The sequence below is a fragment of the Muscardinus avellanarius genome (assembly GCF_963383645.1).
Source record: "Muscardinus avellanarius genome assembly, chromosome: 4".
Taxonomy (NCBI): domain Eukaryota; kingdom Metazoa; phylum Chordata; class Mammalia; order Rodentia; family Gliridae; genus Muscardinus; species Muscardinus avellanarius.
This window is the reverse complement of record NC_137789.1, coordinates 110,555,421-110,569,730: the sequence shown is the minus strand read 5'-3', so window position 1 is coordinate 110,569,730 and position 14,310 is coordinate 110,555,421. Positions and strand designations below refer to the sequence as shown.

Below are 14,310 nucleotides of genomic sequence, written 5' to 3'. Positions count from 1 at the left end.
AAGGCAGTCTTCGACAGGGATGGAAGAGGGATGGGAAAGAGCATCCTCTCTCTGTCAATAGACTTAAAAAATGTGTCCACTTCCGTGTCCCATCTCGGGAGCCAAAGGGACGAAGTGGTGAGAATGACAATAGGTACTCTCCGTGTCTTTTGACTGAACGGCTTGACGATGAATTTCCCACCATAAAAGACATCATAAAGCGGGCAGCAGTACCAGGCGGTTCGAAACAAGCTCAAGCCACACTGTGCGCACAAGCACACAAAACTCACACCCGGGGAACCCCAAGAGGATACCTTTCTTTTGTAGTGGGTAATCCGGTATGCCAATTATCCCTGAAGATGTACCCTGGACTCAAGACACCAAGCACTGAAGACAAATATGTCTAGCTACCACTCAACAGGCCGGGTCCCGGAGAAGCCGCTCGGCGGCCAGACCTTCCGCAGCAATTCCGCTGGATGGTCCAGCTCTATCCTCGTCCCAACCCTCTTTCCCCAAATGTAAGTCATTCTGGCTCCTGTTTTAATTTCTGAAATTCCTAAAATATCTGCGCAGCCCACAAATATGTCCTCTAGATTCTGTTGTTATTCAGCAGCTCGCTGCCAGTGAGGTTTTTGTTTTTATGATTCCTCTGGTATGTAGGACAGTTTCACAGCCTAGATAAGGTAAGTACAATGCTCAATATTTTCACAAAACCCAGTACTTCAAAGCAAAGCATTTGGCCGGGTAAGCAGTGTAAAAGCTCTCTCAACTATGCCATTTATGAGGAACAAGATCCGTAAGTTGCGGATCTGCAAATGAATGTTCTTTGCACCATCGACAGCTTCTTTTTTTCATTTGTTCCACTAGAATCAGTTGCTTCAATTTGTAAACAATAACTTTACCACCCAAAGCTGCTCAAAATGATAAGATGTGGAAAAATGACAAACATACATCAACAAGGACAGTCAGTCAGCCTTTAGAACAAAACAAACAAATACAAAAACAAAACACCTGCAAACAAAAGCGATACTGTTTAATTAAAAAAAAAGGGGGGGGGATGAGGACAAGAAGGAGCGGGGGGGATGGAACTACCTGTATATAAATTAGGTGAGCAAACAGTGATACGGGTAGTTTTAAGAAGCAAATATATAATACAGTCAATTTAACAGTGTTTACTTCTCTGGATTGTATAATAGTGTCAAACGAAAGGTCTACTAAGTTTCACTATACATTGCATTGATTGAACCTTGGAGAGTTTTCTAGAAGGAGGAGCATCCTTTGGCTATGTCTGCCAGTCTTTCTTGCCCCTTCCTTTGAAAAGCCTGCCCCATTTTTTTTTTTTTTTTGCCTAGATTGCTTCCTGACTGTTGGAACTCAGCTCTGGGGTCCTCTAAGTTCTTCTTGGATATGTGTAAATCCCTTCACTAGACCCACAGGCAAAGTGAATGAGCTGGAGGAGCCAACGCCAAGACTGACCACCCAAGGCTGGAGTCGTCCCAGAAAAATCAGGCATATTTGCCTCTCCTCTTGGCCTCTGTGGCTGGGCCTAATCGTACCCCCAGATTAGAAGGAATACTGACTTCTAACTCTACAAGCCACCAGCGCCAATTAGGTAGTGAAGCTCCGTGAGCCTCGCTGTGCTGGGATGCCGGGCAGAGCTGGGCTTACAGTTTTGTACTGGGGTGTATGGACGACAGCTGGGAAGATGGGAAGGCAGCTTGAGGATTGATAGCAGCTAAAGGGTAAATGCTGTTGTGCAAAAGGTCCCCGTACGAGCTTCCCACAGGTGTGGCCGCAGCCAAGTGTCTGTAGAGCTGCTGAGAATTTGTCGGAGACGTGAAGATTCCCCTCTGCATCACCAGCGAGTGGAAAGCCAGGGGCTGCATGAGCGGAGAAAGCACAGTCTGGTTTTTCAAGTACTGCAGAGAATGAGAATACCCAGCGGGGAGCCTGGAGTTGAGGCCCGAGGAGTTACACAGGCTCCCAGAATACAAACCTGGGAAGATAGGGGAGGAGAGGGGCAGCTTGTGGCCCTCTGATCCGCTCCCGGAGTGCCCGCCGTAGGCTGCCTTGCTGCCTTCGCTCTCCTGCTCAGAGGCCTTCTCCTTTCCAGAGGTCTCCTTGGACGGATCCAGAGGAGACACCGCCCGGGCCTTTTTTCCAGCAATCACAAGGTCTAAATCCTCCAGGCTACGCTTTATGGGCCGCGCGGCACCAATGTTTTGAGGGCTCATTTTCCGGTGCAGGATGGGATGGACCATGGCATCCATCTTTCGGAAATTCTCCAGTCTCACGTGGTGGGGTTTTCCGGATCTTGAAAGTGATTCAGGGTATTTCTTAGGGGCCGACATGGTCATGGGCGATACCCGACAGGCTTTGGGGTGACAGTCTCGACTCTGGCTGCTGACGACCTGGAACTGGGAGATGCCTTTGCTCTCCTGGGACCCTGTGGCTGAGTGGGCCAGGCCCAGGACCTTGCCAGTTGGTTTGTGTGGGTTCTTGGGAAGGCTCAGATCAGTTGGCTGGTCATCCGTGGGGGCTTCTGCAGCAGCCAGCTTTTCGGCAGCCAATTTTTTGTCATGCAGGTGCAGAGACGCGAGATAATTTACATGGAGCTTTTCTTGGTGTTTGTGGGAAGAAAAAGAAGTATTCTCCGATTCCCTGTACATGTCTCTGGAAGGGTACTTGGATGTCTGTTCATTATGAAGATGGTGCTCGGTGTGCCGATAGAGGCTATGGAGATGGGGAGAAGAGTAGAAGTCAGCCAGGAAGCTGGGCATGTGGGGATGGGGGAGGCCCCTTTTCTCTAACAGTTTCTCCTTGCCCTCCTGCATCTCCTGCTTTAGGATGTAGGGGTCAGCGAGAGAGCCCAGGTGGTGCTTGGAGAAGCTGCAGCGGTGAGCATCTGATCGCCCCAGCTTGTCATGCTTGAAGATGTCACTGATGCTCTTTCTGTCCTCTGACGGCTTGCTTTTGAAGCTCTGCACGTGCTGGATCACCGAGGGCCGATTCACTGCCATGTGCTCAGTGCTTGGGCTATGGTGGGCCTGGGACAAGCCGGAACACAGGTCATCCCTGGCCATCAATTTCTTTTTGCTGATGAGCGGGGGTGGGGAGCCATAGGGGTAGCTGCTGGAAAGGCTGGCCCCGCTCACTTGAGACAGAAGCTTCTTCTTGGCCAGCGGGGACATGATGCCCGGGTTGCCCCTGGAGTACAGCAAGGGTGTGTAATTCAGACCGTGGTCCTCATTCACAGGCCCAGTCAAGTCTTTGTCTTTGAACATGTCAAACGACTGGACCACGAGGACCTTTGGAGTCTGCTTTAGCGCGTTGTGAATGTCATCACTCCCCAACTGGTCTACCTTCACGGTGCAGTTGGCGATGTAGTCCGCCATGGCGGGCAGTTTGTGGTCCTCTGCATCGCTCTGATTCGTCAGTGGAGTCTGAGCGGCAGGGAAGCTGGCAAAGGAGGCTTCTTGGACGTCATTTTCAGGGCTCTCTGTGAAACTGTGGGGTTTGGATTCTTGTTTCGAATCCACCAGGGCACTGGTAGAGGTTAGGGTCTGTTTGCCCGCCCCAGGGATTGGGGCTGGATCTCTATCCGGAGCCAGAGGGGTTCCTGAAAGTGGAGGTGCAGGTCCCTTCTCCACCGCCGCCTCCTCAGCTTCCTTCCCACTGTTGGAAACTTGGTCGGTCTCATTGTCCTTTTCTGGCTCTGTTTTGGACGCCAGGGGCCTCGCTGCAAAATCCTGGTACCCCTCCATTTTTTTCTTCCCGTCTGCTGCTGGGAGAGACTCCACGGTGTTTTTCTGGTTTAAAGTCTCTTGTTCCTTCTCTTGTTCTGATGAAACCTGATAAAACATTTCAGAAGACAGTCAGAAGAAAACTCAATACACTGACATGTTTTGCTAGGAAATAAAGTATTACATGCAGCAGTATTTTTTTTTTTTCTGGAAAAAGGGCTTGTCAATCAGCTCATCGAGTTTCAGTAGGGCCTTATTACTTTCCAATCACGGCTCTAAACAAAGAAGTCTAAATTACAGAAACATTAGAGGAAATATGCATATTTGCTTCATTCCCTCATGAGACACCTATCAGAATAGCAAAGTGTTATGTACTGATGGTATACAATCACATCACTCCTTGATTCTAATATATAGTTTAATTCTAAGGTTGTCTTCTTGTCAAATCAGTCAATTATCCAAATGGGTTTTAAATTACATGTTGTGTTTTATGACACTTCTGAGAAAGATTTTTTTTTTAAGCATCTCTCTTTCAAAAATCCAACCAACTCCACATCAACAACAAACAATGAACTTATTCCCGGCCATTCTTTGAGAGAGCAAATCCCTTCCAATTGTGTTCTACATGATGCATGGGAAATTTAGTGATGCTTAAGGGTTGGTCATTTTCACTTAATATCATATGACATGCAGATAATATGAAAATGGTGTGCAGATGCAATGGTGGCCTGTCTATCTCCAGGTCCTTCGAGGCTACAGCTAACTACATTGATATTAGAATCTAAGGTGTAATTGTCAAAGTTCAGGAAGTGAGTGCCACCATATATATGTTTTTTCTGTTCATTAAAGTAAATTATAGTCAAACCGGGCATGGGCGCAGTTACCTATAATCACAGTCCTTAGGAGACTGAGACAGAAGGATGGCATGTTTGAGGCCGGCCTCAGCAGCTTAGTGAGGCCCTCAAAAACTTAGTGAGCCCCTGTTTCAAAATAAAAAATGAAAAGGGCTGGGGGGTGTAGCCCAAAGGTTGAACACCGGTGGGTTCAATCTCCAGCACCACAAATAAATACAATATAGTCAGTAAGAGGAATGCTTATTTTGTATTGGTGTGTGTGTGTGTGTGTGTGTGTGTGTGTGTGTGTGTGTGTGTGGCACTGTGGTTTGAACCCAGGGGTTTTTTACCTCTGAGCTACACCTCTTACCCCTTTTTAATTTTTATTTCGAGAAGAGGGTCTCACTCAGTTACTATGCACTGGTATCAAAATTTCAATCGTCCTGTCTCAGCCTCCTAAGTACTGGGGTTATAGGCACGCACCAGCACATCTGGCTTGAGATGGATGCTCATGACGTGTCTCTACTCACAGAAGTTGTGGGTACAATTTGACCCACTTAATGTGTTTTGTAGCTACATAAGCTTTGACCTTAGAAGCTCATTTTAACTTTCCATCTGTGGCCCAGCTGACTGGCGAGGCTCCTCAAAACTGCTGTCATTCTGGCCTGACACGTGTAGTGAAACGGCCACAAAGCAGTTGTGTTGAGTTGGTCCCCCTCCTCCCGCCCTACTCATCCCTAAAACTTTATTCTTCTCTGTTAAAAAAAAGAAATGCTGTCAGACATGGTGGTGCATGCCTGTAATCCCAGTACTACGGAGGTCGAGACAGGTGAATCGCAGGTTCAAGACCGGCCTCAGCAATTTAGCAAGACTTTCAGTAACTTAATGAGATTCTGTTTCAAGAAAATAGGGCTGGGGATATAGTTCAGATATGGAACACTCCTGAGTTCAGTCCCCAGTAACAAACACACACACACACACACACACACACACACACACACACACAAAAGAAAGAAGGAGAAGGAGAAAGAGAAGGAGGAGAAAGAGAAGAAGGAAGAAGAGCAAAGCAAAGCTTGCTGGGCATGGTGGCACATACTTGTAATCTCAGTACTTGAGAGGCTGAGACAGGGGGATTGCAGGTTTGAGGACAGACTCAATAAGTTGTGAGACTCTCATTAACCTAGTAAGACATGTTTCCAAATAAGAAATAAAATCAGGCTGGGGGTGTATCTTGAAGGTAGAATGCTTTTGAGTTTGATCCCCAGTACCATCAAAAAGAAAAAAGAAGAAAAGGAAAAGTCAACACCATTAGCCTCTTTGAATAAACCTGAAGATGCTGGTTAAGGAATACACGGGAACAAAAATTTTGAGGAATCATCATACCCATTTCATAGATATTTCTCCTTAAATCCACTTAAAGAAAGATATCCCTACTTTTTAGGGTTATGTCTAAGCATCTTTGCTTATTTTCTCTCTCTCTCTCACTAATAGCTGCTTTTTTCAGTACAAATATCATTGGCTGTTCTACATTAATAATCATCATTGGTCTCTTGAGCTTACGCGTTACATTTCTGAAGACACAGAAAAGTGAGAAAGGCAAATACAAAAGGAAAACTGCATTTAATTGTTGCTTTCTGAGGGGCTCGGCTGGAAGTGGGGCTGTGGGGATATTCAGTTGCACTGAAGCTTCTATATCCTGGCCCTCAGCTATACTGGTGCCTCATGCCTCTGGCTATAAAACAGGTTGAGAGGGCCTTTGAAAGCTAAGCTGAAAAAAGTAAAAGGTCCTTTTTTCTAAGATGGCATATTATGACCTGCTTTAGTATGTTGAATGCTAAATGATACATTCCCACTATGCCATTTACAACCACACTATTTGAAAATAGTGGACTTGCTTCCTATTTCCACTGAACACAGGGCTTCACATAGAAAAAAAAAAAAAATGTAAGTCAGGTGTGGTGGCCCATGCCTGTAATCCCAGTACTTGGGAGGCTGAGACAAGAGGATCACAGGTTCAAGGACAGCCTCAGCAATGTAGTAAGAATCTCAGCAATCTAGTGAGACTCTGTTTCAAGATAAAAAAATGTTATAGGGCCGAGGGTATAGCTTGGAGGAAGAATGCCTCTGGGTTCCATCCTCAATACCACAGTAAAATAAGTAAATAAATAAACAAATAATTAAATGTGAAAGAACAAAAACAACAATAAAATCTAAACTCCAAACACAGTCAATGAGAAGAAATATAACTAATCAATAACATGAGTCTTTGTTAGAGGTAGGGAGTGTTTATTATTATGAAGTACATCCTGAAGAGGCTGGGAGAGTCCATGTAGCTAAGATAGCCTCCCACAACAACTGTTGGAGCTCCAGACACTCAGAACCCCTTGAAGAGAGCAGCAGGAGCCTATGGGAAACAGGCAGCCTCACAGCTTTTGGGGTTCCTCTTGACTCCAAAGGGCAGGGCTCTGCTCTTGGAATTAGTCATTGTCTAGGCTAATGGGCTCCGTCTGAGAGCCAAGGGTCCTTGCACAACTCATGAATCAACCATGCCAAACTTTATACCCCAAATGGAGCTGTTCAAAGGGCACCTGGCTCCTCAGTCCTCTGTACATATGACATCTAAAGGAACTTACTGATCCCAAACCCTGTAACAAGCCGGGCATGGTGGTGCATGCTTGTAATCTTAGTACTTGGGAGGCTGAGACAGGAAGATCTCAGGTTCAAGGGCAGCCTCAGCAACTTAGTGAAACCTTGTTTCAATAAAATAAAGAATAAAAGAGGACAGGGGGGTTAACTCAGAGGTACTGGGTCTAATCCTCAGTACCAAAAATAACACCAACAATATAAATAAACAAAAACCCTATAACAAATAGCCATTCCAATGGGATAAAAGGTGGATGGCATAGAAGCCCTGGAATTGCTTTTGAATGACCATTTACATTGCAAATGTGCAGATGTTTAAAAGTCTGCATCATCATTTCCCTCCTCCCTTCCTTTTAAGAATTACTAGGGCTTAAAATAATTACATCACTTAAAAATAAGGACAAAACCAGAATGTCTCCTCTTGGCATCAATACTGTCTTCATATAGAGATGTTAGTTGGGTAAGTTAATATTGTCAGGAGGTTGGAGTTTGTGTGTGTGTGTGTGTGTGTGTTTGTATGTGTGTGTGTGTGTGTGTGTGTGTGTGTGTGCATGCTTTAAACCAGTGTTTAATTAAGAAGTCTCTTATGTGTTCATTATAAACCTGATTTTTAGAGGGTGTTTAATATCAGCACCAAAATTCCCTTGGGGTTGAATCCTAAAACATGCTGTCTCCAAATGTGGTGTGGCTGCTAAGTTCATTCTCTCTCTCTCTCTCTCTCTCTCTCTCTCTCTCTCTCTCTCTCTCTTCTCTCTCTCTCTAATGGAGAGCAGGGTTTTTATTATTCATGTTGAAGCAGAGCCCAGACCAGCCTCTATGACTAGCTGTATACTATCAGTAATGGTTTCTACTAAAAAGTAACTGTTGGGGGCTGTGGGTAGCTGGAGCTTGTTTTAAAAGGTTCAGAAACTACCTGTTAATATGACAGATAAAAATAGTTTCAGAGGAACTGTTTCAAAATTCCCCTATAAATAATATGTACTTAAGATATTGCTAAACTGGTCGCAACCCAGGGCTGTTGCACAGGTCCATTATAGGAGGGAAACTCATCTCCAGAGTTGGCAGGGACATAGCAGGGAGGTTCCAACAGCTCGTCTCCGCAGACCCCTAAAGAAACAGGACTCCTGACATAAAGGGGCTGAAGCCATGTCCCCGTAGAAGCCCTTCAATGCAGAGAGCTGCAGGTATGGTTCTGCGGAGCTTAGAATCTGAACACCTGCTATCATCTTCTCTACAGAATGTTCTCATCTCTCTACATTCTATTCTATGCCCATCCCACTCCGTACCATGCACTGCATTTCAGCTCCTGACAAAAAGGAGAGCTTTCAGGTATTGGAGAACTACCAAGGGAAGGGCGAGGCTAGATTTTTTTTTTCAGGGACACAGCCGGGGTCCAGGGCTCCCGCAGACCTGTAGGCAGAACGTATTTCACAGGTAGCACTCCCAGGAACACACAACTCACCTTGGCTACATCCTGGGTCTTTGGGGCATTCTCCTTTTCTTTCTTGTTCTTAGGCATTTCATGTTTGATGCGTTTGGTTCCAGATGCTTTTGTTTTATTCTCAGTTTCTTGTGAACTGTTTTCTTGTTTCCGAGGTTTGATTGGAGGCAAGGGCTTATCTTCTTCTCCCTTAATAAACCTTTCATATGGGAGGATTAGTCTAAAAGAAGACCAGAAGAGAGGGTCAATCAGGTGATGAGTTCCAGAAACAGCAATGCTACAGAAGTTTGCTTTCTTTTCTCATTACAGCGCCCCCACTTATCCGCACAGGACATGTTCAGTGTATGCCTGAAACCACAGATATCGCCAAGCCCCGTCTGCTAGGTTCCTTCCTGGTAGACACATGTGTATATACTTATGATAAAGTTCAATTTATAAATTAGGCCCAGTAAGAGATTAACAACCATAACTAATAATAAAACAGATCAATTGTAATGACAGACTGTAATAAAAGTTCTGTAAAATGTGGTCCTTCTCTCTTGAATGAGTCAAGACAAACATTATTTCTGGACTGTGGTTGATCTTGGGCCACTAAACCATGGTAAGCAAAACCAGGGATAAGAGGGGTGGGCAGGGTGCAAGCAACTTGAATGACTTCATCGCTAATGACACCAAAGGATTCTAGAAACTCACTCGGCAACCCAGGGAACTACTTTCTTGGTGAAAATCAGTATCTGGTCACTTAAAACACTTCTTCACAAAACAGACCTTCTTTGGGTTTTGTGTCCAATGGATGTGTTCAAGGTTGATAGTGTCTTTCCCCTCATGGGCCACGGAGCTTGGCTAAATGCCAACAACATCTCACAAATAATGATAACGATGGTTCATTTAGCTTTCTATCAACTGTTTTCTGAGTACCTACTATGTGTCAGGCAGTTCTCTAGGCATGGAAAGCCATCAGGGAGCAAAACATTTAAACCTCATGAAACTTATATTGTACTAGGGACTAGTATGCGCCAGGCACATTATGTAGAACCTTTTATATAATCTCCACCACCACCCTATGAAGTATTATTTTTTCCCCTCTTTTAACAGATCACACAATGGAGGGCCCCAAATGATCAAATAATTTGCCCGAGGGTCTGTCTCATCATTAGTTAGAGCTAAACTTGAACCTGGTCGCACCTATCTCCAAAACTTTTACTTTTATTCATCTCAAAATGTAGACCTGACACTTCAAACTGAAGTGTGGCGAGCTCAGTGTGGCAAAGACAGTGGTCCCCTCTGGGTGATACCAGCATGAGGAGGTCTGGTTGGGGGTGCTGAGTAAAAGAGGCTCTGGAGAGAAAGAAGCAGACCAACCACTCAAGCCACAAAAATCAGAGGGCTGAAAAATTCAAGCATTTTAATTATATAACTTTTTAAACAAAGTGCATAAAATTGCTCTAAAAAGAGAAACATCAAACAGCTCTGGTTTTAATCTGTTTTCCCTTTGCGACACAGCTCTTGATCTGAACGAGGAAAAAGCTGATGTAATTAAAAGGCATGGATTGCATTACAATCTCGGTTTCAACTTCAGTGATTAAAGTTTTTATAATGCATTTGGTATGATTAATGACTCACTGTGGGATTAATACAAGACTCAGCCTTAAAAAATATGAACTTTAATATAGCAAACATAATTTGTTTTAAATAAGACAAGTTGACTCAATGAAGAAAATGTACTTGGCTCCTAAACAACAAAAATCTGTTCAAATATTGGGAATCTGAATTATTTTTAAACTGAGACACCACCCAGGCAAAAAGTTCTTTGATTTGGGTATTTGTTAGCTTTCCTCAAATTGGTTTCAAACTACACAATTTGGAACTCAGCTACTTAAACATACCCAACTTTTCAGGTTTGAAAGTAAAGATGTTGGGACATCTGTGGCCATAATATTTTAGAAAGAAACCAAGCAAATGGTGGGGAGAAAAAAAAAAGTCAAATCCCAATTTATAGTATATTAGAAATAAAATCCAGTTACTGAGCATGCTCAGAGTATGTGCACGGAGGCGTGGCTAATACTTTTGAGCCCTGTATCTGGCAGCGGGCCAGCCATGAGGATCAACACAGCCCATGGGGAATAGTTATCTTCAGATCCCATTACAAACTGAGTTTAAACATGTTACAGCTGCTAAAACTGGAAACTGCTCTCTCTATGTAGACTTACTAAAATAATATATGGCTGCCAAATACCTGCTTCCCACTGTAATATTACAGTTGATGTTTATATAATAAAAAGCATAACTATGCAGAGAAAGGGGGAAGCAATCTTGTTCATACTTGAATTTATTCTGTCTCATCTGTAAAACCCTCAATAGTCCCCCCCAGTTCCTTTTTATCTGCACAGTTCTGCCAGAGACTTTATCCCCCCTCTAATATCAGCAGGTTGGGATTTTTTTTTTTTTTTATGGTCAGGAATGAAGTGCATTGAATATTTTTAACTGGAAAGATATTTTAAATTGATTTTAATGAAAACATATTTTATCGTTGGGATGGATAGGTTTGTTTTACTTGTGTTTTGTTGCCATGGGAATCCTGGCTTGGAAGCCTGGGTATTCCGATGGTTACCATTTGTGGGTACTACCCTTCCTTCAGCTCCACTCTCTAAGTGGGAGGGTGACACCGCGAGGTGCCCTCTTTCCTGAGGAAATGACAGCATTACCTCTGAGTGAGGAGGGAAGCTGAGACCTGGGCGGGGAGCCACCCAATAGCCCCGGGGGACCCCTCAGCTCAGGTTCTGATAGTCTCAGGCCAACTCAGCTCTCTAGATGGGTGCTAAAGAGACTTTAATTTCCTTTCACAATTTTGCAAGTTCATGAGGTTGGGCAACATTTTCATTTCAGTTCTCTCTCTCTCTTTCTTTTTTCCTTTCACTCAACTCAGCAGCTGGCGGGAGGACAGCAGTAAAAAAAATACATTTTACTTTGCTGGTCAAAGGCCTAAAGCCAGAAGCAGGAAATCTGGAATTAAATGTTTCTTGTATCTGGAAAGAGGCATGACTAAGGTAAAACCGAATCCAAACACAATCCCTGCTTGTTCAAGGCTTCCAGGGGGTGGGGTGGGGTGGGGGGGAGAGAGAGAGAGAGAGAGAGAGAGAGAGAGAGAGAGAGAGAGAGAGAGAGAGCGCACGCGTGCGAGCACCTAAGGGTCAATTGAATTTTTAAAAAAATCATTGAAAGATAATTATAGTGGCTCAAGGAAGGGAAAAAAAGGCTCCCAAAATAAAACAAGAAAGGCAGTAGTTAAAAGGAAGTAAGTAGAAATATGACGAGCTAAGCTCTGAGGAGCAGGGCATAGTCTCCCACGGCACACAATCACTGCTTCATAGAGTGATTTCCGTTTGGTGCAATTTTCACTGGATGTTTTTTCAGTTATCCTGTCATGGTACAACACAATTACCCCACAGGATATGATCTTATCATTTGATTATTAGAAGTTTTTACAGTACATGAGGACGAAAGCTATCACAGCTTTCTGAACATTTAAACATTCAACATACATGGGGTATTATTAAAAACAGGTTAGCCAATATAAGGTCAAGATTGCCCAATTGATGCCGGAAGCTGCGTAGGTTTGGTTTCTATAAAGAATTCAGTATAATGCAAGCTGCCTGCCTGCGCCTTGTGGGTGATTATCCGTCAAATATTTGTAGTACAATAAAGATATAATCAGTTTCTAAGCCATAACAGATAAAAGCAAAAATGTACCCACCCCCAAGAATTCATTCCACAGGAAAAATACTTTCAATGGGCTGCATCTCATAAGAATGGGTGGGGGCTGGGTTTTAAGTGGGTGGAAGTAATGGGGAAGATAAGCAATATATTCATTAGTAAATTCAGAGAGATTCCCTCCCTTCCTCCCTCCCTTTCTCCTGATCTGCATCTAGTCTGGGGATTGAAAGCTGGGCAGATAAATGGGTCTTTATTATTATCCATATTTCACATTTCAGATTAGCAAAATGCTTATTTATGGCACCATTAATGGATCTGAAATAGGTAAGCCATCATGTATTAAAAAATAACATCTTTTCATAGGCATAAGATTTGTAGCAGCATGAGATTTTATTTTTCCCTAGGAATAATACAAGAATAACATTTTCTACCCCAAAGCAGAAACAGTAGGGGAGCCTTTTGCTATCACGAAGATTCTTATTAAATTCAGTCACTGTGAAAAGCAAGATTTTTTTTGTCCTTCTCATTCTTCTTCTTTTTTAAATAAAGAAGACTTAAAAATCAGCCCAAGTTAAAATTAACAAATCAATGGCATTGTAACCTTGATTTATTAGTGCCTGAGCCAGTAAATTATCATCATACAAGAAATTGCTGGTTTGAAAAGATTTAGGCTTTGCTAAATCTCAAGTTAAATAATGGTGCTTGGTATACTAGGCTTTTAGATCTGCCTCATCTGATATTATAAAAAATTCAATACATTTCTCTACAGCAGAAGTCAGGGGTCAGCAAATCTATTACTGTAATGTAAGTAATCTGGCAGCCCGCCAACTCTTTCTCCCTTTTATTATTTTTTTTAAACGCCAAGGCAGATAATTTTATATTTACAAAGTCTAAAATCCTCCAGGGCCTCGCCTCTCTTTCTCAACAAAAAGCAGCATCCTGACATTAGAGAAATGTATATCACATACGACCTCGTCATTTGCATTTCATACAAAAGAAGAAAAGACCCTTCATCTTTATTAGGCAACGCCCCCTCCCCTCCACATAAGCAGAGGAAAAATAATGTCAAATCTCATCTGAACGAGGATCCACTAATGTCTCCTGTATTGATTAATGCTTACATGGAATGACTGAACTTTGGGGCCAAAACATTTAGCAAACAGTGCTTAAGAGGAGAAATGAGAATCCATCTATTTATAGAGCTTTGAAAAATGATATTATAACAATGCCTGGAACCGATTCAATTCAGAGAGTAGAAGAAAGAAATGGGGACTCTTTAAGGTTATATTTGAATCTTGGACACACCCCAGTTACCTCAGAGACACTTTTATGGCATTAAACTAGTGTAAAAAAAAAAAAATCGAGGTTTGAATATTTGCTGGTATTCATAGAGAAGATGATTTCAGGGGAAGAGAGAAACAATGTTGGTATGCCTGTAGTTCTTGTGTGTGTGTGTGTGTGTGTGTGTGTGTGTGTGTGTGTGCGTGTGTGTGGTAGCAGAAGAAATGACATATTGGTTCTACTGGGATTTCGGACCTGATCTGATCCTAAATGGACTCATTACACTTTGCATTGATTCCAGAGTTGATAAATTCTAAGGCTTGGCCAGACGCTTCCCTTCGCAGCCAGAGACTGAAAATACAACTTCACTGTGAACTATGGGAAGCCATCATTCGCCGAGTATGGAACCAATAGAAGATATATTTTTTTCTCTCTTAAGATAAAGTACACCTACTTGTTAAGGTTGCAGCTAGAACAAGAGTCTCTATTCTTAGATACTGTTTACCTCTCAAGGTGCCAGACCATGACTATAAAAATGATGGCAGAGCTTGGGCAGCAGAGAACTGAACTCACACAGACGTGTTAGGTAGGTGTGCAGAGATATGAGGATGCTTTCTCAATGCTCACAAGTAATTGAGCACAATTGTCAAGTGGGTGTTGCTTTGTGCCTATATTT

At 43.1% G+C, this 14,310-nt stretch overlaps 1 protein-coding gene across 1 annotated transcript in view; it reads right to left on the bottom strand.

Annotated features, from left to right (window-relative positions):
* Positions 1-1,643: 1,643 nt before the first annotated feature.
* The window catches only part of ARID5B (AT-rich interaction domain 5B), a gene marked incomplete at both ends in the record, with an annotated part of 191,502 nt that continues 178,835 nt past the window's right edge, over positions 1,644-14,310 (bottom strand). The window contains 2 exons of the mRNA XM_080693885.1: positions 1,644-3,830; positions 8,661-8,859. Of these exons, the coding sequence (XP_080550011.1) occupies positions 1,644-3,830; positions 8,661-8,859 (2,386 nt within the window). The remainder of the gene's footprint in view (positions 3,831-8,660; positions 8,860-14,310) is intronic.